The 25,786-nt window shown below is 36.9% G+C and overlaps 1 protein-coding gene across 5 annotated transcripts in view; it reads left to right on the plus strand.

Moving 5' to 3' along the window:
- drp2 (dystrophin related protein 2) overlaps positions 1–25,786 on the plus strand; it is a 168,792-nt gene that overhangs the window by 135,353 nt on the left and 7,653 nt on the right. For 4 of the 5 annotated variants that reach the window (XM_044127912.1, XM_044127915.1, XM_044127913.1 and 1 more), the window contains 4 exons: positions 1,459–1,524; positions 12,218–12,283; positions 16,806–16,952; positions 23,313–23,565. In XM_044127912.1, the coding sequence (XP_043983847.1) occupies positions 1,459–1,524; positions 12,218–12,283; positions 16,806–16,952; positions 23,313–23,565 (532 nt within the window). The remainder of the gene's footprint in view (positions 1–1,458; positions 1,525–12,217; positions 12,284–16,805; positions 16,953–23,312; positions 23,566–25,786) is intronic. The other variant, XM_044127914.1, reaches the window with a different exon arrangement.

Here is a 25,786-nt window from a genome sequence, read left to right on the forward strand (position 1 = left end):
GATGTTTTTATTTTCTACTTTTATTTGTTGTGTTTTCATGCTAATATTTTCTGATAATCACCGAATTGGTTTAAAGTCACTGCTCTGTGTTCATGACATCAGCCTTGTGATCTCATTCTGATTCAGGCACATTTCTCATGAGCAAGTCTGCTGGAAAAGAAAAGCAGAACCAGAGTAGTGAGATAAAAATCCGTGAGCTCACCGTGAAGCAGTAGCCTCAGGTTACAAGAGCACCCAGAATGATGTAGCATGAGTTCATGTTTCACCGGATTGTGTCATTGTTTTATAACCTCTGAAATTAAAGAAACATTACTCGGAACAGATTTAAGTTTCTGAGGATCAAATAACATGGAGAAAAAGGAAGCAGCAGCTGATTAAGTCTAGGGTTGTGATAAATGTTATTCCTTATTTTTAAAACTCTCCTTTCACAATTTCCTTGAGTAAAATGACACAAACATTAATACATGAAAAAAATGTACTTGCATATAATAATTTAGTATTGCACTGGTGATGTTACAGTGGCCTTACATGTCTGGCTTGAAAAATATCACATTACATTTGAAGAAACATTTGGAGTCGCAGCGCGCCGCAGTCAGACTGACAGATCAAGTCCCACCAGGTGGTGCAAAGCAGAGAGCTGCGACTAAACGGCAGGAAGTCCCAAACTAAAGATAACTAAAGTGTCTTCTGGATGTTGCTGTCCAGTGGCAACATCCGGTTATTGATCATTTGACTTGTGTGATGCAAAAAAGTGTTTCCATTAAACTAATTTATTTTGGAAATGTCAAATTGCGCAGTTATATGGTCAATGCACTGTAAAAACACAAAATCTTACCAAGTAATTTTGGCCTTCAGTAGTTTCTAGTGGAAATATCTTATTACACTTAAATTAAGACAAAAGTAACTTTTCAGCAAGAAATAGGAGCTTGAATTAAGTCAATAATTCCTTAATATTGATGAAAAGTTTCTAGTTTTTGGTAAAAATATTTTATTTTTAACAAGAATTTTGTCTCATCTTAAAAGTGAAATAATCAGCTAATAGAACTAGAACCTTTTCATCGATATTAAGGAATTATTTGCTTAAAACAAGTAACTATATCTTGCTGACAAGTTGCTGTAAGGTATTTTGTCTTATTTCAAATGAAATAAGATATTCATTTGAAATAATAACTTATTATTGCACTAGAAACTAGACCAAAAATACTTTAGATTTTGTATTTTTACAGCGTTGGAAGCACAGCTAGTGACATTTCCAGTTTTCATCATGGCAGAAGAATAAAGTGAGCATTTCTAATCACAAACACTTAAATGTTACTTCTTACACCCAGAACTAAATGCCTGCAGTAACTTTCCATGTCCCTCCTGCTGCGTCTTGCATGCTGGCTTCTTGTACTGTTTCTTATTGAACTAAGGTGTTTTTTACTGAGGAATACTGACTTTGAATTTGCTTCTTTTCAGCCCTTGCTCCTCACCCAGGCTGCCCCATGCAGACACACACAGCAGGATTGAACACTACGCCAGCAGGTACGAGCCTTGCTCCGCTGTGCTGCTATATATATATATATATATATATCAGCTCATTACAACATTCTCTCCTTCTCTTTCACTTCCCCTCTTCATATAATCCCCCTTTCCTCCTAATGCACCCTCTCTGTACTCTGACCACCCTTTCTCCTCCCTCACTAATCTTCTAGTCTTTGCTGATTGCGGTATTGATTTAATTTCTTGCACTCCGGCCAGCTCGGAGGCTGCAGTCGCTCTTTCCCCTCACGCACACGCACACATTTGAACACAAGCGTAGCAGTTTGCGTTTCCCTGTGAGAGTCTGTGAAGGTTAGCAGGGTTCAGCCTGCCCAGCGGCCTGTCACTTGCCGGGGCAGTGAGCCCATTGGTCACCTGGGAGCTGTCGGTGTAGATTAGAGTCTCGGTGACAGGTTATAAACAGGCCACAGTCCTGGACTCCCACACTGCTGGCAGAGCTGGACACGTAGATCCCTCTCCAATGTGCCTGCGGTGCATGAATGGAAAGAGAGTGTTCATGTTCTTGTATGTGTGCTATTGTGTAATACTTCCCTGAGGAGCGACTCACTTTACATCCTGCCAAAACAAGAGCAACAGACAGCAATGAGAGCAGGCACTATTTTCATCTTTACCCCCTTGCATTCACCCTGTTTTCCCTTCCAACTCTTCTTTGTTTGCCTTTGTCTTTGATCCCTTTCTTCTTTTGCCTCCTGCACATTTATTTTGCCTCTTGTTCTCTTTATTCTTATCCCATTCTTTATTTTTTTATGTATTTTCTGCCACATCCTCGGTTTTGTCATATTCAATATAATTTTGTTCAAACAGCCTGAAAAAACCTGAACTCACTGCAAAAACACAACATTTTACCAAGTAATATTGGTTTACTTTCTAGTGCAAACATCTTAACTTAAAAGAAGACATTATTTGGTGTTTATTAATAATATTTCACATTCAGTATAGACCAAAAGTTTGGACACCACTGTGTGTCCAAACTTTTGGTCTGTACTGTATAATATGGGAAAACATTGGAGAAAATGTTTAAGTGAAATGATCTCCCAGAACCAGGACTTTTACAGGAATATTAAGAAATCAAAGGTCCTGTGTTGTACTAAAACGTTACTTATAAGTTAGTTTTGTCTTAATTCAAGTGTACTAAGATATTTGCACGACAAACTAGACCAAAAATACTTTGTGATATTTTGTGTTTTTGACGTACACCAAGCGAAGTTAATGTGCTTTTTTTGCCACAATGCAAAAATATAAAACTTACCAAGTATTTCTGGTCTAGTTTTTAACACAAATGTCTTATTTCAAGAGTCCTAACTGACAAGTTACTTTTCAGCAAGCTAAAGGAGATTATTTTAAGTAAATAATTTCTTAATATTGATGAAAATCTACTTGTCCTACTGGCAAATTATTTCACTTAAATAATAAATTTTGTTTTGAGGGAAATAATCTGCCAGTAGAATTTGTGCTTTTTTTGTCAGCATTAAGTGATTATTGTCTTATAATAAGACCCTATATTCTTCTGAAAAGTTACTTGTTAGTTAGTTTTGTCTTAATTCAAGTGGACTAACATATTTGTAGGCTTGTCAAAATAACAAATTTTGCTGGACAATAAATTTTCCCAGAACAATAACATTGTCACTTTGAGACTATTTTCAAGTAATATAATTGTAATAATGGCATAAGAATACAAGAACAAATTCTCTGTGATCAATAAATTTTATAAGAACATTTAGACACTGGAATAGAGGAACAACAAATTAAATGAATTATGAAGTCTTTGTAAACAAAAATTAATATTAAAAAAGGATAGTTGAAAACACCAGGTTGAAGACTTTTATCATTCAGTTTTTAATAAAAAGATAAAAACGATAAATCAAGCAAAGGAAAATTATTGTGTTTCATTTCATTTATTATGTGATTAATTGATTTATTGTTTATTGTGACAGGCCTACATATTTGCACTAGAAACTGGAACAAAAATACTTTGTAATATTTTGTGTTTTTGCAGTTCATTTATTCTCGTCATCATAAACTGAACAGGAGATTCTGTGATCACCAGATTTCAAGAACAAGTTCCTTCATGTGTAAAATAAAGAATATAATACTTCTCTGAATCATTGTGGTTCAAAAACGCTCCATTGATCTGGTGTACTGGATGATTACAGCGACAGCTGCACTTTTATTCACATGGGGGGAGAAAATGAGCGAAGACCGAACTCACTTGTTCATTAACAAGATTCCAGTGGAGTCAGATAGTCTTTGATATGGTCTCCTACTTTTATTCTGACAGGACGCATTATTTTCTCCTGCTTCCTTAGTTTCCTATCCTTTTATGAGCGCATTGCAGTTCAATGTTTGAATTCAGTCTCAGTCGTAACCTCCACTCACTGTTCACTCTGAACAGCAATGGAAAACCAAGCTTATATCAAAATAAAAGTTACCATCACTGGCAGGTCAGCGTGTTACGAATTCATCCGTTGACGTGACACATTCTTTTTTGTCAGTGAGAGTCTCAAAGTGCCCGTTTGGTGGGGAAATTGGCTGATATTTTGCTGTAATTTATTTAATATTTTTACTCTAAAGTAAAAACGAATCTTCTAACGGAATAAGTGTCTTTTATTTTTTATCAATCTTTGAGAATTTTTGACTTAAACCAAACTCTGATTTTTCTGAAAAGCAGAGGTGGGCAGAATATCCAAAACTTGTAAGAGTAGCACTATTATAACACTATACTATACTACACTATACTATACTACACTATACTATACTACACTATACTATACTATACTATACAACACTATACTATACTATACTACACTATACTATACTACACTATACTATACAACACTATACTATACTATACTATACTACACTATACTATACTACACTATACTATACAACACTATACTACACTATACTATACTGTACTACACTACACTATACTACACTATACTATACAACACTATACTATACTACACTATACTATACAACACTATACTATACTATACTACACTATACTATACTACACTATACTATACAACACTATACTACACTATACTACACTATACTATACAACACTATACTATACTACACTATACTATACTATACTGTACTACACTATACTATACTACACTATACTATACAACACTATACTATACTACACTATACTATACTGTACTACACTATACTATACTACACTATACTATACAACACTATACTACACTATACTATACAACACTATACTATACTACACTATACTATACTGTACTACACTATACTACACTATACTATACTACACTATACTATACAACACTATACTATACTACACTATACTATACTGTACTACACTATACTATACTACATTGTACTACACTATACTACACTATACTATACTACACTATACTATACAATACTATACTACACTATACTATACTACACTATACTATACTGTACTACACTATACTATACTACACTATACTACACTACACTATACTATACTACACTACACTATACTATACTACACTATACTACACTATACTATACTACACTATACTATACTACACTATACTATACTGTACTACACTATACTATACTACATTGTACTACACTATACTATACTACACTATACTATACTACTAGCAGTGTTGGGTAGTAACGGATTACATGTAACGACGTTACGTAATTTAATTACAAAAAAAGAGTAACTGTAATTCGTTACAGTTACATTGAGAAAATATGTAATCCAGTTACAGTTACTTCCGAAAATATTAAGAATTACAAATTTAGTTACATTTTTTTTAAAATATAAACAAAAACCTTTGCGAAATATGTAATGATATTTTTATTGCTTTGCGGTCTTTATCGCCGTTTCCCGCTACGGCTCCTTGTCTCTCTCATAGCCGCAATGCTACTCTGATGTTCCATCCCGTGCTGGTGGAGCCTCCTGGAGGAACAGCAAGCGAGCGGACGGTTCCATTTCAGCTCAAGCAGCGCATCAAAAATGACAGCCTTCCAGCACTAGAAATTAAAGGAGCATTTCATTTATGTAACCCAGGCTCTCCCTCTTCAGACCTGCAGCTGGTGGAAGACACCCGATGGGCTCTGCGTTGTGTTTCTTTTCGTGAAAGTGGGGTGTGTTCGGTGCAAAACAAGATGCAATCTGCAGCCAACTGGCACACTGAAGAAACAGAAAAAAAGATCGGCATACCAACGCAATGTATATTTTACACCGGGCTAGCGGAGCTGCTGCTTACCTTACAGGCAGTAAACACACTGAAGGAATACAGCAGCTCGCGCGCAAAAATCCCCTGCACTACGGTGTCCCCGACAGGACAAACATCTCGGAATTGTGGTAATACCAGCAATTACAGAAAACAATAGTACCCTCTTCTGTAACATTTATGCACTGCTTTACATTTACATCTGTGAAAATGGCTCAAATTTAACCGTGCAGTGCAATAAGTGTTTGCCGGCTATCAAGAACTTGTCCACGTCGAAGCAATCTATGTCAAACCTGAGGAAACATTTAGAGGTAATTGCAGCTCACTGATAGATGTATTGTTTTACAAATATTTGACTGTTTGGTGTTGATCCATGACAAACGTTGGAATCTATTCTTTCCCATGAGACATTGTATGCAATGTGCTAGTGTTATGGTTTTCATGAACATAAAGTAAACTAGAAAATTCTTGAAGAAATTTAACTGGGGCCTGCCAAAGTGTGCCCGTTGGTTTGGACCCAAGGTTCTGATGCTAAAAATTAGCATCAATGCTAAGCTTAGCTGAATAGTAGTCATTAGCTTGTGGAAAGTCACAAGTATGTTAAGTAAGCTGGACGAACACCATTCAGTCTGTTAAAATGAGTCTATAAGCTGAAATTAGCCAAAATGCTAATGTAAGCCTAAATACTTTCAGCAGCATGTGGGGTATCATTAGAATGTTCTCTATAATTTACTTACTCCATTCAGTATACTAACCATGGCTATTAAGTCAGAAAAATAGGTAATAGCTTATTTAAGCTAAAAGGCTAATGCTAATAAACTGCCTTGCTGTGCAAGGCAGTTCCCTAACCTGAGAGAAACAGATAATGCAGAATCATATTATTGCACTGCCTGTGGCGGTGCACTAACCTGCGGTGCACTAAGAACAATAAAATGTTGAACATGGTTCAATACTCATTAAAACCTTAAAGTAATCAAAAAGTAATCAAAAGTAATTAGTTACATTACTTTTTAAAAGTAATCGAAAAAGTTACACTACAATTACATTTTAAACAAGGTAACTTGTAACTGTAACGGATTACATTTTTAAAGTAACTTACCCAACACTGTATACTACACTATACTATACAATACTATACTGTACTACACTATACTATACTACATTGTACTACACTATACTATACTACACTATACTATACTACACTATACTATACAATACTATACTACACTACACTATACTACACTACACTACACTACACTATACTATACTACACTATACTACACTATACTATACTACACTATACTACACTACACTATACTATACTACACTACACTATACTATACTACACTATACTAAACTACACTATACTATACTATACTATACTACACTATATTATACTACACTATACTATACCATATTTTTACTCAAGTAAAAGTACAAAACAGCTGTCCAAGAAATAACTCAAGCGTGAGTAAAAAAGTATTTGTTAAAAAGTCTACATTTAATATTTAAAATTTACATAAACAGATGGACCAAAATATAAAGTAAACTGGAAAAGTTGGTATTTTAAGGATAAAAAAAATTCATATTTTTTTCCAAATCAGTTTCTTTCATTAAAAAAACATATAAAACTTTAACACAGACTGCAGGTGTGTGTCTTTCTCTGGTGAAGCAAGTGTGAAGCTCCTCACCGGGCTGAACCTGCATGATGAGGTTAACGCTGGTTCGTTAACCACTATACCGGCCGACTGGGACCACAAACATCAACTTTACAGGGAAGACGGAGCCACACGTTGGGCAGCGTGTTGAGATGTAAAGGCTCCACATAATTGTTTGTTCACAAATATAAATTATTCACATTGCTCCCTCATTGGGCAGGTCTCAACGCTCGACTACAAGTTATTCCTGCTGTTCACATGAAGCAGGAAACCAGAGCTAACGCGGTGGGGTTTAAACTCTTACCTTGATGTGGAGAAAAATAATTCCACACAGGGGTTGATGTAAATATCCAAATATTCAGCGGCAGCGCACCGAAGCAACACGGAGAAGCGACAGCTGTGTGATTGGTCCACTCTCCAGCTTTAAATGCATAAACTTATTTTTTAGGAATACATTTGCTCCACCAGTGAAACGCTCAGAGCAATCCGAATTAAAATAAAATAATGAATTTTTATTTTTATTTTTTTTTGGGGGGGATTATTAATTTTTATAAAATCAAAAACAAGCAACGTTTGGCCTGGAGGGGGCTGGCAAAGTGTGGCGGGCCACCAAGTTTATAAAACACTGGGGAAACCCTGGAACAATTTATGAATTTGAACATGAAGGAAATGTGTTTGAAATGCAGATTATATTGTATGTTTTTGGGTATTTTTAGACACATGGCAGCCATATTGGATTTTGGCGTCAAAGTTGGTGAGAACCATTTTATTTTCCAAGTCTGACTTCAGGGAAGATTTTCCATTTCAGACCTTTCAGTTCCACTGTAGGAGTTCAACAGCAGATCGTTTTAAGACTCTATCAGCTGAAAAGAGGCTACTTAAACTGCAGCTTAAAAATGTCATTTTTTCTCTTTGGTTTGACTTTCGCATCAAAAACCTAAAGTCCTCTCCAATCGCACCGCTGCTCTTCGTCGTAGGTAGGCGACTGAGAGGAAGCGTTATAAATATTTACATTACTTTTGCATTTTCCAAGGAAATTCATAGATGTCAGAGTGACTTAATAATTATTCCTTGGCTGACTCTTTTTAAATTCTTGCTTGTAGAAAAACAAAAATTTGAAAGATGTTTTTTACTTTCTTACTTCTGCCACCACCCCCACAGCACTTTGAAAAAAATAACCTTTTCAAAGTAGCAAAAAAGAAAATCTGCAGAGGTTAAGTGTTGAAGAAAACTTCACTTTCCTCTGGTCATAAAATACTGTAAGTTTCTAGATAAGAAAACTTTGCTGTTTCTTTCTGCATAAAATAATTCAATGTCTCCACCAAATTTATTTTTACTTTTTCGTACATCTGTAACCACTCCTTTTTTCAACTGTGCTAGTTACATTTAAATGTATTTTTTGAGGAAATGTGTAATTTTCCAAACTCCCTTGCCTCAAGCCAGACTTTCTAATGCATGAAGGCGCAAAAGTCCACCTTCCCCAAAGATGTTTTACATTAAATGTTGCCAAATTTATTCCTGCCGTTTTATAAATCCTTCATTCATCTCAAACACCGTATTTGTATTTGAAGTTTGAGGTTACAAATGTCATATTTGTACACTTCAAACACAAACACGGCCTCCTTTCTCTTTTCTGCTTTTTCCGTCTGTATCTCTCAGCGCGCTCTTCCCTATTCATTGATGCCGAACTTCATTCCTTTCATCATCACCGCTGCTGTGACATCTCACAGCAGATAGATGAGAAGGAGATAATAAAGAAGCCTCTTGAAGCTCAGGCAGGATTTCTCCTCTCCAGCCCTCGCTCTCGCTCGCTCTCTCATTTCTCATTTCCTTTCACATCCAATATTATGTACAAAGAGCTAAACACCAGCTTGTGCACACCAGAGCCCACACACACTACTGTGTGCTATTACGTTCTGCCCTTTTCTTTCTCATTTACTCTTGTCCCTGACTCAGTCTTGAGGTTTTAGGACCCCTCCTGATGAATAGTGTTGCGGATTGAATTACGAGCAGTAAGGTTCACCGTGCCAGGACTCCTGTACCACGACACGGATAAATCCAACATTTTTCAGAGCTGCAGTCGCGTTGGAAAATGAAAAGAAATAGGATGTAGCTTGGACACTGCAGACAGCCTCTAAATCACTACCCGGTGCTGCTTTCACTCCTCACTGCTTCAGCTGACAGCGCTGCAGAACGTGATGCAGTCTGGAGCGAATCTCTCTGCTGGAGGAAAGCTGCTGCAAACATTTAGTCTGCTGGCATGCAGTCTGTATGCTGGTCATACATTTTCATCAGGCTTCAAAAACCCAAATTTTGGTCTAGTTTCAAATGGAAACATTTTAGTAAACTTGAAATAAGACAAAACTGACTTACAAGTAACTTTTCAGCAAGAAATAGGAGCTTGTTTTGAGTTAATAATCCCTTAATGTGATGGAAAAGTGCTGGTTCCACTGGCAAATTGTTTCACTTATAACATTGGAAAATTGTTATATGTGAAATAATCTACCATGGATCCAGTACTTTTTAAAAATATACATTCAGCAATTATTGACTTAAACCATGCTCGGTGTTGACGTATGCATTTGAACCGTCCCAGTTCACTTTAAACGAACCGAGGCTGAGCTTTTTAGGCGGATGACGCTCCAACTCGCTTTGGAGTTCGATTGATTCACGCCTCCCCTGATGAACCACACTTTCTAGCTGACTATAATTGGATTAAAATGAATTAAATAGGTGTTGATAGCTACACTGGTGTAGCTATCAATGGTTAAAGTGTGAAGACTTCAAAAAACAAGGAATCCATTTGTAAAAACTTTAAAAAAAAAACAAAACCCAAATTTATTAAGCAGCTGCACACTGTGTAGCATCTGCCTGGATATTAAAAAGTTAGGTCATCATGACAGGCCTGAGACTGTCCTACAGCAACAGTCTTCAGTCAGAAGCCTCTTCAGAAACACTGTAAGACTGACTGGTACTGGAGATCCTTCCTGCCCACCAACCAATGAATGAATCAGATGTTTTAACATCAGTCTGTTTTGAGAGCAGCTATAAGTGTAAATCTTTGTGGCAAAAGATGAGAAGCAGAGACTGAAGGAGTATCTGATAAAAATAGTTGGTCCCTGTAGATATATTTAATTATTCAATAAAACCCATAAACATTACGGTTTATGTAAAACATGTTGTAAAAATGAAGCAATATGCAAAAGCAATCTGTAGTTACGCAATAAAACTCTTCCCAAAATTGATCCATTAGCAATAAAATCCAAGGTCTTGAAACTGAGCAGCTTATCTCTGTGATTAGAAGTCCAAGCAGAAACTTTGGCAGGATAATAAACTTTTAGCAGGAATATTTGTAGCATAGATGCATCCACAGTTAGTATAGAAAATGATCATTAATATATTTATTTAAAACAAATGTCTTTCAATGTCAATTTGAAGAAAGAAGTTTTGAAGAAAAATGTGATTTTTACTTGTTCACCTCTGGTTTTCTTCCAGGTTGGGAATAAATGGGTTGTTTTATTCTCACCTGTATTTGCTGTAAACAGTTTACAGCTTGTGAAGCACGGCTGTCCACTGAAAGTCAAATCAGTCCTTCGTTCTGAAACACCCCCAAACCGTTCACTCTGCCTCCTCACAGGCTTCCATTTCAGAAGAGCTTATTTCTAAAAAGGCTTTTTATTGCCTGCAGGCTGCCAGACAGTCACAGTACAGTTTTATCCTTTGTCCTTGTGGACATTTTTATAGCTCTTTCTCTAAGGCGAAAAAAGTATTTTTGCCATTCTGCAATCTTGTGAGCCAGATGTTTCTAAACAGTTTATTGCTGGTTAGATGCAATTATTCAAAATCTGGGAACATGTTGCTGCAACAAGTTCTGGTGCAAGAGCCTTCAAACACTTTTAAAGGTGTTGCACATCCAAGCTGACAGCCTTTCTAGTAGCTGTGTAAACAAAATGTATGAATTCAAGCCCATAGTTTGGAATTAAATGTTTGGTCAAATCAATAAAATTATAAATGAAATATAATTTGGTGTTCATGTTTAATAACATTTCAGTTTGGCAAACATCTTAATTTCTCAAATTGTCCCATTTGAATGTTTGAGTGAATGTTGCATTGCCACAAAAACTTGTATGTGTGTAAATAAACACATGAATAAATCTGCAACTTTCATGTCTTTCTGCTCTTTGCAGAAATACAAAATTCAATCAATTATTTCTATTCTGGAAATAGAAATAATTGGCAATGAAACGATTCAATTTAAAGTTAATTTTAGCTCTAAATATGCTACTAGAGCATCTTAATGTCCTCTTGAAATATTTTCTGATTTAAGCAACCAGCATCACTGAATCCTCAGAAATCTAAAGTTTTTTAAATAAAATTCTGAGAAAAAAAATCTGAATTTTTATTTTCAGCGGTTCTAATCCTCGTTCGTTGTTTTGCGATATTTTGATATGAATGTGCAGGTATGGAGAAAATTAAGAGACCACTGAAAAACTCTCAGTTTCTCTGATTTTACTCTTTATAGGTAAATGTTTGGGTAAAAGGAACATGTTTTAACTCAGGAAGAGTTCAGGAACCAGTATTTGGTGGAATAACCAGGAGGTTCTCAGTGGGGTTCAGTGCAGTGAACTCTTGATGTTTTCCTCAGCTGTAGTAATTCTGCTATCACATTTTTGTCTTTTTGATTTATTGACTTTTGGCTGTTTTTCCAGAAAACATTTCTGTTTAATGGGACGTTCACTGATTGATTGATTGTGACTTTATTTCTTTATTCATTTATTCATTGACTGACTGACTTGGGTTTGTTTACAGATTGGCAGAAATGGAAAACCAGAATTGCTCATTCTTCACGGATAGCCTGTCTCCAGACGAGAGCCTGTGAGTATGTGGCCAGACAACAAACGGCCTGATTACAGTCGCTGCTTTATGTGTGTGTGTGTGTGTGCGCACGCCCTTTGGCCCTCAAGACATCAGCCATTTCTGTTATGTTTGTGCTCCAGTTTGAACATGGACGTTTGTCTGTTACTGGGCGATATAAGTAATCGTCCACATAATGGGACTGACCCACATGGAGTGTGTTCCTCCTCCATCATGCGACTCGCCTGCTGCGGTTTGAGTCTCTGGGTTTGTGTAGATAGTGGAGAGAGCCTGTTTGTGTTTGTAGGACTTGACTGAGAGTGAGTAGCAGTAAGTGGAAGAAGTGTTATTCTGATGTGAATGAGGCAGTCACTTCTCATTGTGGAAAACTGAGAGTGGAGGAAGAGGTTTCGAGTTGTTGGAAGCCGCCCTTTGAGTCTGTGTCTCATTGTTTGTTGACATTGGTGTGAGCTGTCAAACGGTTGCTCCTCTGAGATTGTTTTCCTCTTTCGATGCACTTTAAAGTCGTCGCTGCGTGCCCAGCAGCCCTGTACAAAGTGTTGTATGGTCTTTGGGGCTCCAGGTGCATCTCTCAGTGTGTGCATTGTGAAATGTGCTCATTATTTCTCTTCAGATGAATGTCTGTCTGCCTCTGAGAGAAGGCGGTGATTGACACCACATAAAGAGCAATTTTTTATTTTGTCTAAAACAAAACTTGGTAAAAACAAGTTTTACCTCTGACGTCAGTGCTTCTCAAGCCTTTGTTCATACATGCATGCATCTTAAGGACTCCTGCATTTGCATGTAACTCTACAAGTACGTGCATCTATAATTGAGCTCCTGAGCATGTTTGGTATGCATGACAAGCCGCGCGGTTCCAGTAGCAGCATTGCTTTCTGCTCTTGTGGTCTTGTATTTGGGGTTGATTCTGCAGACCTGTCACTCTGTCTGTCAGTGCAGCTTTTTTTGCTGCATGGCTCCGAACGTGCTGCTGTGCTATCTGCGTCTCCAGCTGGTGTTTTGGCTGCTATCATGCTGTTTTCTGTCCTGACTCCTGCTGTCTCTGTCCACAGCTTTCACCACTCCCTCGTCTTTCTACATTGCTCTGCATTCACTGTACTTACCTGCAGGAAACGGAGGTGAAACACGGTTATAACCTCGAAAACGTCTTCATTCCCCTTGATGTTTTTCACATTTTTGTTGTTTGAAAATGATAAATCTCTGTAATTTATCACAATTTTATTAGATAGACCAACATTAGGTACTTCAATTAGAGTCTCAACGGTTTGCCAGAGAACATTAAGGAGCAAACAGCATCATGAAAACCAATGAACAGTCGGGGAGAAAATTTAGCATCCATCAGGGTCAATAACAGAGTTGGTCAAGTTACTTGGAAATAGTGATTAGTTTCTAATTAAAAATTACTTTCCCAAGAAATTATCTACTTACTTACTGATTACTGTAGTCTTTTTCAAAAGTAATTGGTTACTAAGTCATTTTTTATTTAGTTACTTCTCATCAAAACATTTTAAAAATTAGATTTTTTTCTGCTTTTTTTCTCATATATAAAATGTAATCAAATGAAATCATTCCTTTTGAGAACTTGTGTTGCTTTTTTAACTTTATACACATTGCATCACCAGAAATATAATAAAATGCAACAAGAATGAAGAATTTAGCTGAATATTTAAAACCTTTTCTCTGCACATTTCACTATATTTCACTATATTCTCTCTTCTGTTGAACTTTATATAAAATAAAATTATTTTTGTGTTTACACTCCTTCATCTATTGGAATAAAGGTAAAATACAGTGCAAAAATACAAAACATACTTTGACAAAAAGTAATTTTGGTCTAGTTTTTATATATCATATATCTTGCAATAAAACAAAACTATTTTACAAGTAACTTTTTAACAAGATATAGAAGCTTGTTTTAAGTCAATAATTCCTGAATATTGATAAAAAAGTAATTTAATTGGCAAATTATTTCACTTATGATATTTTCTCCATGTTTTAAGTGAACTAGTACTTTTTCATCAATATTTAAGCAATATCAAATAAATTCCTATTTCTTGATGAAAAGTTACTTGTTAGTTAGTTTTGTCTTATTTCAATTTTACAAAGATATTTCCACTAGAAATAAGATGAAAAATCCTTAATAAGGTTTTGTGTTTTTGCAGTGCAGGAGCAAAATGTTCAGCCTCCATATTGAGATGAATCTCCAAAGACATGCAGCTGCAGTTTCAGTTAATTTGAAGAATTTTGAATTAATATGAGTTACAAGAACATTTAATTTCCCTTTGGGATCAATAAAGTATTTTGTAATTTGAACAGTTGGTCCACACATCCATGCCACGCTTCCTCAGATTTGTTTTCTGTAATTACTTTGAAACTCATGAAGCATTTTCCATCTATATTACGGTTATGTTATACTTTATGTTGATTTGCTACATAAAATCTCTTTAAAATACTAAAAAGTTTTCATTTTTAATGTCACAAAATGTAAAGATTTTCAAGGCATTTTAGCTAAGATGTTGCTCTTTCAGTCAGAATATCAAAGCAATCAAAATTTAAAAGCTAATTAACAGATAATTCTTTATAAGTTACAGGTAATTTTCAGTATATTTTGTATTGCAGAAGTTTTGTTGCCACATCCATTCATGCTGCCTTTGCCACACATTCAAGAAGAAGCTGCAGGGGAAACAGCTTAAGCAGAGATTTCCAGAAAGGATTCTCTGAAGCTGCCTTCTCCAGCTTATCTGCAGGGGACTCTGAGGTGTTCAGATGTCAGATACAAAATCTAATCTCCCCAACAAGTCAATGATTTGCCAGGAGACCTCCTGTTAGTGGGTCATATCTGAAACACGCCCTCCAGGAAGGAGCTCATGAAACCTCCAACCTTTAAATTAAAGAAGCCAATTTCTACTTCCAGCTCTTCCTAAATAGTTGAAATCCTAGTTCTGTCAACAAGGCTGAGTAGCAGCGATGAGTCACCCTGAGGAAGAAGCTCACTTCATAAGGTCGGATTTGCAGTCTCATTATTTTGGACACTGCTCTCCTGTAGGTCATCACCAGGTCAGACTTGGAAAATAAATCTTTAATTTGAAAGATTTTGTGTTTCTGCTCAGATTCTTGGTCACTTTCTCCAAATGACACAAATTGAAACATGACAATTTTCAAACAAAAAGTTTCTACACTAGAATGAGGTCATAAAATAGATTTTACAAAATTGTAATGGTAACATATACACAAGTCAAACAATCAACATCCAGATGTTGCTTCTGAACACGACGAAGAAGACAACAGGAAGTGGCAGGAGGGTGATGGTTTGTTTTTTTCTGACAAGGTGCAGCTTCTGTAAAATTGCCAACTAAAATTTCCAAAATATCGCAGCCTGTAGCTACTACCAAGTATAAGACACCGACATCTCCTCTGACAGCTGACAGATGATGAACGCTAAAAAACACTACATCAGTTTGATGTATTATTATTATTATTACTATTATTAATAAAATGAGCACTTGCAGTTAGTACATTCCCTTTCTAAAATGTGCCTTTGTTTTGAAAGTTGTAACAAATTTTCAGATTTTGTAATGTTGGTTTGGACCTCCCAGCCACCGTAGCATCCTGTCGCCACCCTGAGCAACAAAGAGCAACATGTAAAAGAAAGTTATTCTTTCACACGTTTGTTGAGGCAGTCTGCATGCTCCGGTATTTTGCTATTTTGAGACCATTTTCAAGTAATTTATTGATAAAAATAATGTGAGTTTGCCCTCTCAAAGACCAATAAACCTTAATCTTCTAAAGAAAACTTAACATGGGAACTGAAAAATATTTTAAATATCCTATATGAAACACGACAAGCAAAACCACAAATAAAATGGATTATATTATCTCTATACACACATAAATACTAATCACGAGAATTGAAATTATTGCGCTCGTGTTAATCTATCATGGGATTAATTGATTAATTGCGACAGGCTGTGGTTTAGTTTGGATTAAAACACATTAAATCAATGCAGAAATGAATCTGGGTTTTTTCTAAATATCACTGTGATGAATAACCAGGCATAAAAATAAAAAGGTTATAACTTTCTGTTACCTTTAATCCAGTAAAGTTGCCTCCACTGGCAGAAGTATTATTACCAGACATAAACCGTAAAATAACTTTCTTTCCATTACATCCATTACAATAATTGCCAGACAGTTAGACATCTATTTATTGCCTCAGGTCTGCTGTAATAGATCCTCACATTATCTTTTCTATTCAGTGTCAGTGGTGATTTTATTATTTTCAGAGCTGCGTTGTGTTGAAGTTAAAGATGAGCTCAGCCGTTTTGGTAAATGTCAGCGGTTTAATGGTGCGGTGAGCCGGGTTGGTTCTGTTCTGTTTTGTTTTGTCCCGTCCTGTGATCCCCGTCCTCATCGTCCTGCTTGCTTTGCTTTGGCCGTGATGCCGCGCCGTTGGCTCTGCTTTGTGCTGCTGGTGGCTGTGTGCTGGTGGCTCAGTGTGCTGTCTCCTGTGTGGGGGACTCAGGGATGAAGATCAGTACCTCCTGCGTCACTCCAGCCCAGCCCTGGACCACGATTCACCCTGCGGGCAGCACATGCTGCTGGCTCACCTGGAGCATCAGGACAAGGAGCAGCTCCAATGCACCCTGGCCCGCCTGGAGAACGAGAACAGGTCTGTAGCAGGGAAAATGTCCGAATCCTGACGTTTTGACTCATGCACAACAATTCCTGAAGTATTTATCCACTGAGCTGATCACTTATGAAAATTAAAATAGAAGTAAACCAGATATATCCATCAATACACATCAAGAATAACAACGTTGTTGACTATTTGCACTGAAAAAGTACAAAATCTTACCAAGTATTCTTGGTGTCGGCTTTACTGCAAATACCTTAGTAAACTTGTAATAAGACAAAACTAACTTAAAAAAACATTTTAGCAATAAATTATTTACTTGGTTTAAATGCATAATTCTTTAATCCACTGACAGATTATTTCACTTACAACATGGAAAATATAAATGTAATGTAAAACATAAAACTAAGCCGTATAAACCAGTTTTGTTTCTGCTGCCATAATTTTCCAAAAGTAGATTTTTGATCATAGTTTTTATATTGTTTTATTTTTTAATCTTGTTCTAATGACAAACTTAAGGACTAAGTTACAAGTTTCCAGCCACATGTAGCAGCTTGTTTTAAATAAATAAGTCTTAATATTGTTAAAAATGTACTACTTCTACCGGCTGATTATTTCACTTAGAGCGGCGGTTTTCAAAGTGTGAGGCGCGCCTCCCCTGGGGGGCGCCAGAGTACTTTAGGGGAGGCGCGGTGCGAGGGAAAAAGTAAACCGGAAAAGCTATCTGCTTGCTGTCTACTGATGTGAGAGAAACGTCTTTTACGCACACGATCAACTCTGTGGATTTAGGAAAAAGTTGGTACTGTGGGGTGCGCGTGTGGAGCGGGGATCAGTGGAAATGTTTCCCGAGGATGTTTTGGCCAGTGATGTCAGTAACGTTACTGACGTCGGACCACTTTTTTCTGTAACGAGTAATCTAACGCGTTGCTATTTCAAATCCAGTAGTCAGACTACAGTTACTTATCAAAATCATTTTTGCGTTACTGTGCGTTACTATCTTCTTTTGTTATTTAATCGTATTTCCTCTACTCGTCTTGTCGAGTGACCGACGTCTCTATGCGACAGAAATGTAAACAATGGAGGGAGATGCGCATTTTGTTGGTGGAAAAACTGGAACTATTTTCAGTTTCTGTCGCCAAGTCCGATTATTATAAGCGGCTTTGGGCTTCATTTTTTAAAAGTCGCTTGCAAATTTAATGAGTGGCGGGTTGCGCCTTTTTGGGCTCGTTTTTGAACGTGAAGTTGCTCATTTGGGCTTGGAAATAAGCAGAGACTCATAATAAATCCCAGAATTTGTCCGTCATTAAGGGAGTCTTACTCCATCTCTCCCTGTCCATCATTTCCCGGATGATCCGTCCCGCTGTGTCTTTGTAAATGTCAACTTAATTTATTACCTCTCAATGACATCGAACTTCACGTTGCGCTCCAGAAAACTGCAAACATCGAGACCAATATGAACAGCGCAATAAACGTGAAAACAGCCACGAATAAACGTGTCCGTAGTTGGCAATAGTTATAATGTCAAGTTAGCACCGTTATAATTATTAATATTACGGTAAATGTCGCAGCCATCTGAGCTGTGGAGCTGCAGGAGGAGCGCTGTGCGCTGCGACATCAAACTCAGGGGCGTAACGCAGAATCTGGAGGCTGGGGGGAGGGGGGCTTTAAATCCTTCTTAGAGTTTTCCAGACAACAGTGGACCACACAAATTACTCATGTTTTTTATTTTTTGTACTGTTTTTTGTACAATCTCCTCTTCAGTTCAACCTTATCAGTGGAGACACATTGTTGATGTTACCATTATAAAATAACTTACAATTAAGTTTTGGCAAAGCTCAATGTGATTTTCACAGGAGGCAGAGCGTTGTTGTTAGCAGCTGGTGAAAGTAACTAAAAAGTTACTTGTAATCTAACTAAGTTACTTTTTCAAGGAGTAATTAGTAGTCCGATTAAAGTTACTTTTTCAAAGTAACTATGCCATCACTGGTTTTGGCCAGAGCGGGGCTGAAGGTGGAGTTTTTACAAATCCACCCCCCTCCACGGGGGGTGGGGGGGCGCAGCAGGCATTGTGCTCCTTGAAGGGGGGCTCACCCTTTCATACTTTGAAAACCCCTGACTTAGAGCATTTTTCTCATGTTATAAGTGAAATAATCTTCTATTAAGGAATTGCCAACTTGTTCACACTGCAGCCTGAAGTGACCCAATTCCGTTTTTTGTTTTTTTTGTTGTTGTTTTTTTGCCGTAATGCGACCTGAATCCGATCTTTTCACGACAGTCTGAACAACACAGGATGGATTCTTTTCGAATGCGACCCAGAGTATTCGATACGTATCCAATTCAAATGTGACCTAACGTCCAGGTCGCATTCATCCGACCTGAGCGTCACTGATACTCGACAAAAGTCACTATTCTGCGTCCTGATACTCGCAAGCGGGAACAAAAACAACAACCATGACGAAGTGTAATGAGGATGAAGCTGTTAAAGTGCTGCTCCGGTCGGACAACAACTTCAAATGTGAAAGCGCCACCATTAGCGTCCATGTTTACGTCTGCTAACACTGAGCACTTCTTCTATTTATGGCGGTTGGAAAACACTGAGAACGCTGAGGCTATTGCGCCCTCTGCTGCACATGTGGGACACTTTTAGGTCGTTTGCCCATTCACACTGGAGAACACATACAGGTCGCATTTATTTGGAAGTGTGAACGGCCCGGCCAAAAGAAAAATTGAATTTGACAAAAAATCAGAATTGGGTCACTTCAAGCTGCAGTGTGAACGCAGCCTTAAACTAAACTCCTATATGTTTCTGAAACGTTACCTGTAAGTTAGTTGAATAAGATATTTACATTAAAACTAGACCTAAAATACTTGATTAGATTTTGTGTTTTTACAGTGTCATCTTCTGGTTTAGTGAGACATGCAGACAAGCTCAATGAAAGTGTGCAGGTGTTTATCATTCGCACTGTTTTCAACAATTCTCTGATTTGAAATATCTCCTACACACTCAAAATCTACTGAAAATAAAGAAGAAAAAACCCACTCTGAACACATAGCTGTCAGCCAAATGTGTACAGCAGTGTAACAACATGGAAGAAGCTGTTAATCGAGCTTCTCTTTGACACCTTGTGTCCAAAAGAGAGGAGAAAAGCTCGAAATGAATTGACTGGTGTGACGCAAGAGGAAAAGCAAGTCTGAAACACAAAATATTAAAGCTTTGATTTTATTTCATGTGCTTGGAGTTCAGACATTTTCCATAAATGACGCTAATTCATTTTCTCCTACATGCACTTAATTTGTCACTAGAGGCATCTTTATGCGAATGATTCACATGAATAATTGTCTCGTCCTTGCTTTGCCAGTGACCTTTACAAACCCACAGCAACGTAAACCCGCACATACTTACAGCCTCCGGGTGTTGGAAACCTTGACCAAATTATTATTTCTATTTTTCTCAAAATGCCCCAACATGGTGTCCGTGTAATGTGTGTACACACAATAAATCAGAGGCCACAAAAAATAAATCCGCTACGTAGCTGAAAAGACCCAAACTAATGAGCATTAATGAGAACTACTGGTGTGTTTTGAGAGTCAGGACAAAAACAACAATTTAATCTGAATACTAGGAGACATTAAGAGGGATCTGGTTCCTATTGTGGTTTAATTATCTAAATATGACCTTTAAATGTAGTAAAAATATAACTAAATAGCAGTGATGGACAATAACAAAGTACATTTATTTTAGCACTGTACTTAAGTAAGTACTTTGAGTATTTATTTTTTGGGGAACTTATGACTTATGAACTCACTACATTTCTGTAGTCCTAATGCGTGGAAAACCAGCTGGCCAAAAGTCCAGTAGTTCAGTTTAGGTTGCTAGGTAACGGGCTGAGCTTGTGGGGTTGCTAGGTAACGGGCTGGGCTTCTGTGGGGTTGCTAGGTAACGGGCTGGGGTTCCGTGGGGTCACTAGGGGCAGTGCTAATTTGTGACGTTTTTGAAATGGGAATACGTCATCACTCGTTCCTTTTGGCTCAGCAGAGCTTTGTAATCCGCTGTTGCCGTTTTTCTTTACTGACATGCGATTGTGGGGACGTTTTAAATATATTTTAAAAATTGCTTTAATTTTTTTAATAGCGTCTAATGCTGAAGTTTTTACGAGATTCTTTGTAGCAGAGCGGTTCTACATGTCAGTACAATCACGTGGTTTCAGCAAGTTACAAAATTCTGTAAAAACATTAATAAATCCGACGTTATTAGAAAACATAATTTCTACTTTTGAACACTTTTGAAGTATTTTAAAAAGTACATCAGTACTTACATTTGAGTAAAGTTTTAAGCGAGCAACTTTTACTTGTAGTTGAGTAAGATTTGACTTTGAGTATCAAAACTTTTACTCAAGTCCTAGAGTTGAATACAATATGGAAAAACTCAGTAATGATAATTCAGATTGTTGTGTTTGTTGCAAGAACTCCCTTGACAAAAAGGTTACGTTTTTAATCTCAATGCGTTTTTTAATCCAGGTAAAGGACAAATTAAAAAACCTTGTTTGATGACTTATTTTATTCTACTTAAGTACATAACATGTACAGAGGTCAGACATTACTATGTTAAAGAAATTGTAAAAGATTAGTCTCATCATCTCAGACTCCAGAAGCTCAGTTAGGACCTAAAGTGTTAAAGTTTATGACAGGATGATCCAGAAAAGGTTTGAGGTTTTTGGAAATTTCCCTGCTTCAGTTAGAGGGAGACACAACTTTGCAAAAACACAAAATCGAAGCATTTTGGTCAAGTTTCTTACTTTTGTCATATTTCAAGTTTACTAAGATAGAAGTAACTTTTCAGCAAGACATAGAAACTCGTTTTAAGACAATAATTCTTTAATATTGATGAAAAGTACTGGTCCCACTTATGACATGGTTAAGTTAACTAATCTGCCAGTGGAGCTAATACTTTTTATTGATATTAAGGAATTATTAACTTAAAACAAGCTCTTTTAACTTTCTGAAAGGTTACTTTTAAGTTAGTTTTATTTTATTTCAGGTTTACTGAGATATTTGCACTAAATACTACACAAGAATATGTGGTAAGATTTGGTGAAGATCTGCTAGTTTTGCCTGTGACATTTGGAGAAAACCAAACAGCATTAAATCCAAACTGGGTCATCACCAGAACCACCAGCTACAAATCCAAGAATGACTGAAGACCCAAAGAGTCACCGCAGTGCAAGAACTTTAGAAAGTCGTGAATAAATAAATAAACAAATAGTCGCTCTAAAGCCCTTCACACTGATGCAAAGGGATTGATAAAAAATTTTTATTGCTACTTATTAGATTTTCCAAAACAAATTCTGTGATATCTGACTTAAAATACGTTGTTTTGTTCTGTTGGAAGACAGAATATTTAACTAAAACAACAGTTAGATAATTTGCAGCATCTAAAATGTAAATTTATTTCTCATTTGCACAAGTACAAAGATAAATGTTAAAACTGATTCTTTATTTACTTTGGGAAAACTCATTTTAACTTCCAGATGAGTGGTTGGAGGCATGTTTACCAGCATTGCTTCAGATTCTCTCTGAACATTTGATGCACTTCAGAACTCAGGAGACCAGTTAGAAGAAGCAAAATAACTTGAAGTTTTTTTCTAGTTGTCAGATTGAAAGTACTCAACATTTTTGAACTGCTTTGCAGCATTTTTTTTAATGTCCTAACTCCACTTTGGGACGATTAGATGGTTTAGAATCAGAATTACTCACTAATCTTGTTAGAAAAATCCTGATGGAGGCATAAACAAGACGCACATATAAATGGAAACAGATAATAATAATAAAAAACAAAAGGAAACTTCTCACAGTGCTCTTGTTTTTACCCTAAAAGTTGCAGTGAAAGATTTGGCGATGAGTCCATTAAGTTTTTAAATTAAGTTTTGACTAAGAAAGAAAATGTCCTGTTCTGTCTCTTAATGCCAGTCCTTGCATTTTGCTGTTCCAGACACATCAGTGTCAGTAGCCTGCAGGTCAGCGTGTCCAAAATCAAATTAATTAACGATACATCGTGAGTCTACAAACTCTAAACGGTTTTTCCCAATATTGTGTCACATCAAGGAGAAATATTGCGTGCTGAGTATTAAAGCTTGTATTAAAGATGATTAATCATAATGGGTGAGTTGTCAACATTCATTTGCGTTAATGTACATTTGGAGTTATAAGTGCAGCACGCTCCTCTGAGCAATATGTCACTATTTACATTTTAAGTGAGACTATTCCAGCTACACTAAATGTTTCTGCACATTTTTCTGTTGGCGGTAAATAAATATACATCATATTGATATTTCTTTGCCTCCTGCATCAGTAAGTTGGCCTGACAGCTTCCTCCCCCGCCCCGCGCTGCGTCCTCAGGGTGCTGCAGAGCGAGTACAGGCGACTCAAGTGGAAACACGAAGAGGCAGCGGCGCTTCCCATGCTAACGGAGGCCGGTGAGGGCGGCCCCGGGTCGCCCACAGCGGGAGGGGCGCAGGATGAGGAGCTGCTGGCGGAGGCGCGGGTGCTGCGGCAGCACAAAACGCGCCTGGAGACCCGGATGCAGATCCTGGAGGACCACAACAAACAGCTGGAGTCGCAGCTGCGCCGACTCAGGGAGCTACTGCTACAGGTAAACCGTTTAAAATCAGCGATTTAACAGAGATGCAAATACAATCAGGGGGAATTTCAGGTTCGGACTTTTTAATGATTCTCTTGTTTTTGGTGAAATTAACTTTAATGTTTTACAAATCAGATTTATTGTATCTGTTCAGGTTTGAGTTAATAGTTTTAAGGAAGAAAATGATGCGTTCATGTTGAAATGTGTAAATAAATCCCACTTAAACAGCTGCACCACAAACATTAGCATCAGATCAAAGCATTGTCCAGAAACTTTCAAAATGCTGGATGTTGGCGTCTTTTATCCACGCTGATGGTCACAACAAAGAAACAAAACTGACTTCAGAATTTTGACTTTGATCTATCTCCAAATTAAACTTTTAAATTCAATTAAACTCCAACAGTTTTTTTAAAATTTTCACTTCAATTGCCAAATTTAGTTTTTCCTCTGAATTATTTTTTTCTCTGATTTTTGACTTTAATTTCCAACTTCTGACTTTTCTCTGAAATCCAACTTCTTTTCTAAATTATCAGTTTTTTCCTGCAAATTCTGACCTTAATTGCTGATTTTTTACTTTTTTCCTCCGAATTCTGATATTTGTGTCTGAATTACAAGTTTTTCACTGAATATTTAATTTGTTTTTGAGATAATTTCTTTGCTTTTAACAGCTAACGGTGTCCAAATTCTAACTTTTTTGACACATTTGAGTTAATTAGAGTAAAATTTTGAGATGCATTTTTAAGACCACATCTTACATAAATCTCTTGACGTATCCTTTCCCTCATTATTGTGGCATTTAGCAAATAGAAATAATTTTGGTCATTTTAATTAAGCCTGAAGCATCAAAACACACTTTTGTGTGTTTTGATTTAACTTCATCAAGCTGAGAAAATAAGTGTTTTTTTAATTATTATTCAGTTGAGTTTATTTTATCTGTATTGCACAAATTCACAACAAATGTCGCCTCAAGACACTTTCCCATGCAAAATGAAAGTGGCTAATTAAAGCTCAAAATTGATATATATTCAGTTCTAAACACAACTGTAATCATTCTGCAATCATATCATATAAACTTTGTTTATTTTGTTTAATTCCCCTTTAATTTAATCACGTTTTGTTCATGTATCTTGTGAGGTTCGCATGTTTTTCCATTTATTTGGTTCAAGTTCAGTTTCCCAGTAGGAGCTGCTCCATTTAATCTGAAATAAATTACCATTAACTATTTATAAAACCAAAGAAGAAGAAAACACAATTCCCTCTGTATGTGATGCACTGGGGTTTGTCTGCATTTGTGCGTCTTCTCACTAGTTTAGCAAGCAGATCCCTTCCTCCAGCAGGTGTTTTGTGTGTAAATTATAATGGAAGAGTCAGTTTTATCGTTGATGAAAGAGAGCGTGACTGAACCGGAATGACAGCGTCTATTATTCTGCAGAGCATTTATCATTTTAGCCGTTTCTGCGTGCAGCATTAGACAGTTAATATCAAGTATCACCGAGTGGCATGAAGATCAATCCTTCTAGGTGTTTTTTTGTTCCTCAGTAACTTTCTCTCTTATTTCTTTTTCTGCATAGAGATGGGGGAAAAAAACTGAGTCTTAATATTTATATAACTGCATTCATATGAGTTCAGAAAGCAACAATGGAGCCTATAAAGAGGGGAGCACAAAGAGGTACAGTACAAAAAGACGAGGTTGAACAGACACTGAAGGGTCGTATTAAAAGATTCACTGCAGTATAAAGGAAACGTATAACAAAGAGCGGCACAGGAGAGTGGGAGCTGACTCATGCTGTTACCATTATGACATTGTGTAAATTATTAAGTAAGACTAACTAAATTGCACATTCAGGTCAGTGAATGAGGGGAAAGCAGAGGGACAAAGATGAGAAAGACACTAAGAAAGAAGGACGGGATGCTGCCTCTTATGTTCACTAAGACTTGGAAATTGAAAGTGAACAGAAGAGAGAGAGCAGGAAGAGGAGGGGAGAGCTCAGCATATTCCTGCTTGTGAGGAAGAAAGAAAATGCTGTTTGATTTGTTTTTCTTTGTGGAAGAATATCACAGATTAATTTCTTTGTAAAATAAAGTCTCTGGAAGCCGCGATCTGAATGCGTGAATCCGTTTGGAGTCTCTGCAGACGTTAAACTCCTCCAGAGGACGGCGTCCGCGTTGCTAAAAACAAAAACATGCCATGCTGCATTTTGTATTTTTGTGCTGCAAGTTTTAGAGCAACGCT

The sequence above is a fragment of the Gambusia affinis genome, linkage group LG09, assembly GCF_019740435.1.
Source record: "Gambusia affinis linkage group LG09, SWU_Gaff_1.0, whole genome shotgun sequence".
Taxonomy (NCBI): Eukaryota; Metazoa; Chordata; class Actinopteri; order Cyprinodontiformes; family Poeciliidae; genus Gambusia; species Gambusia affinis.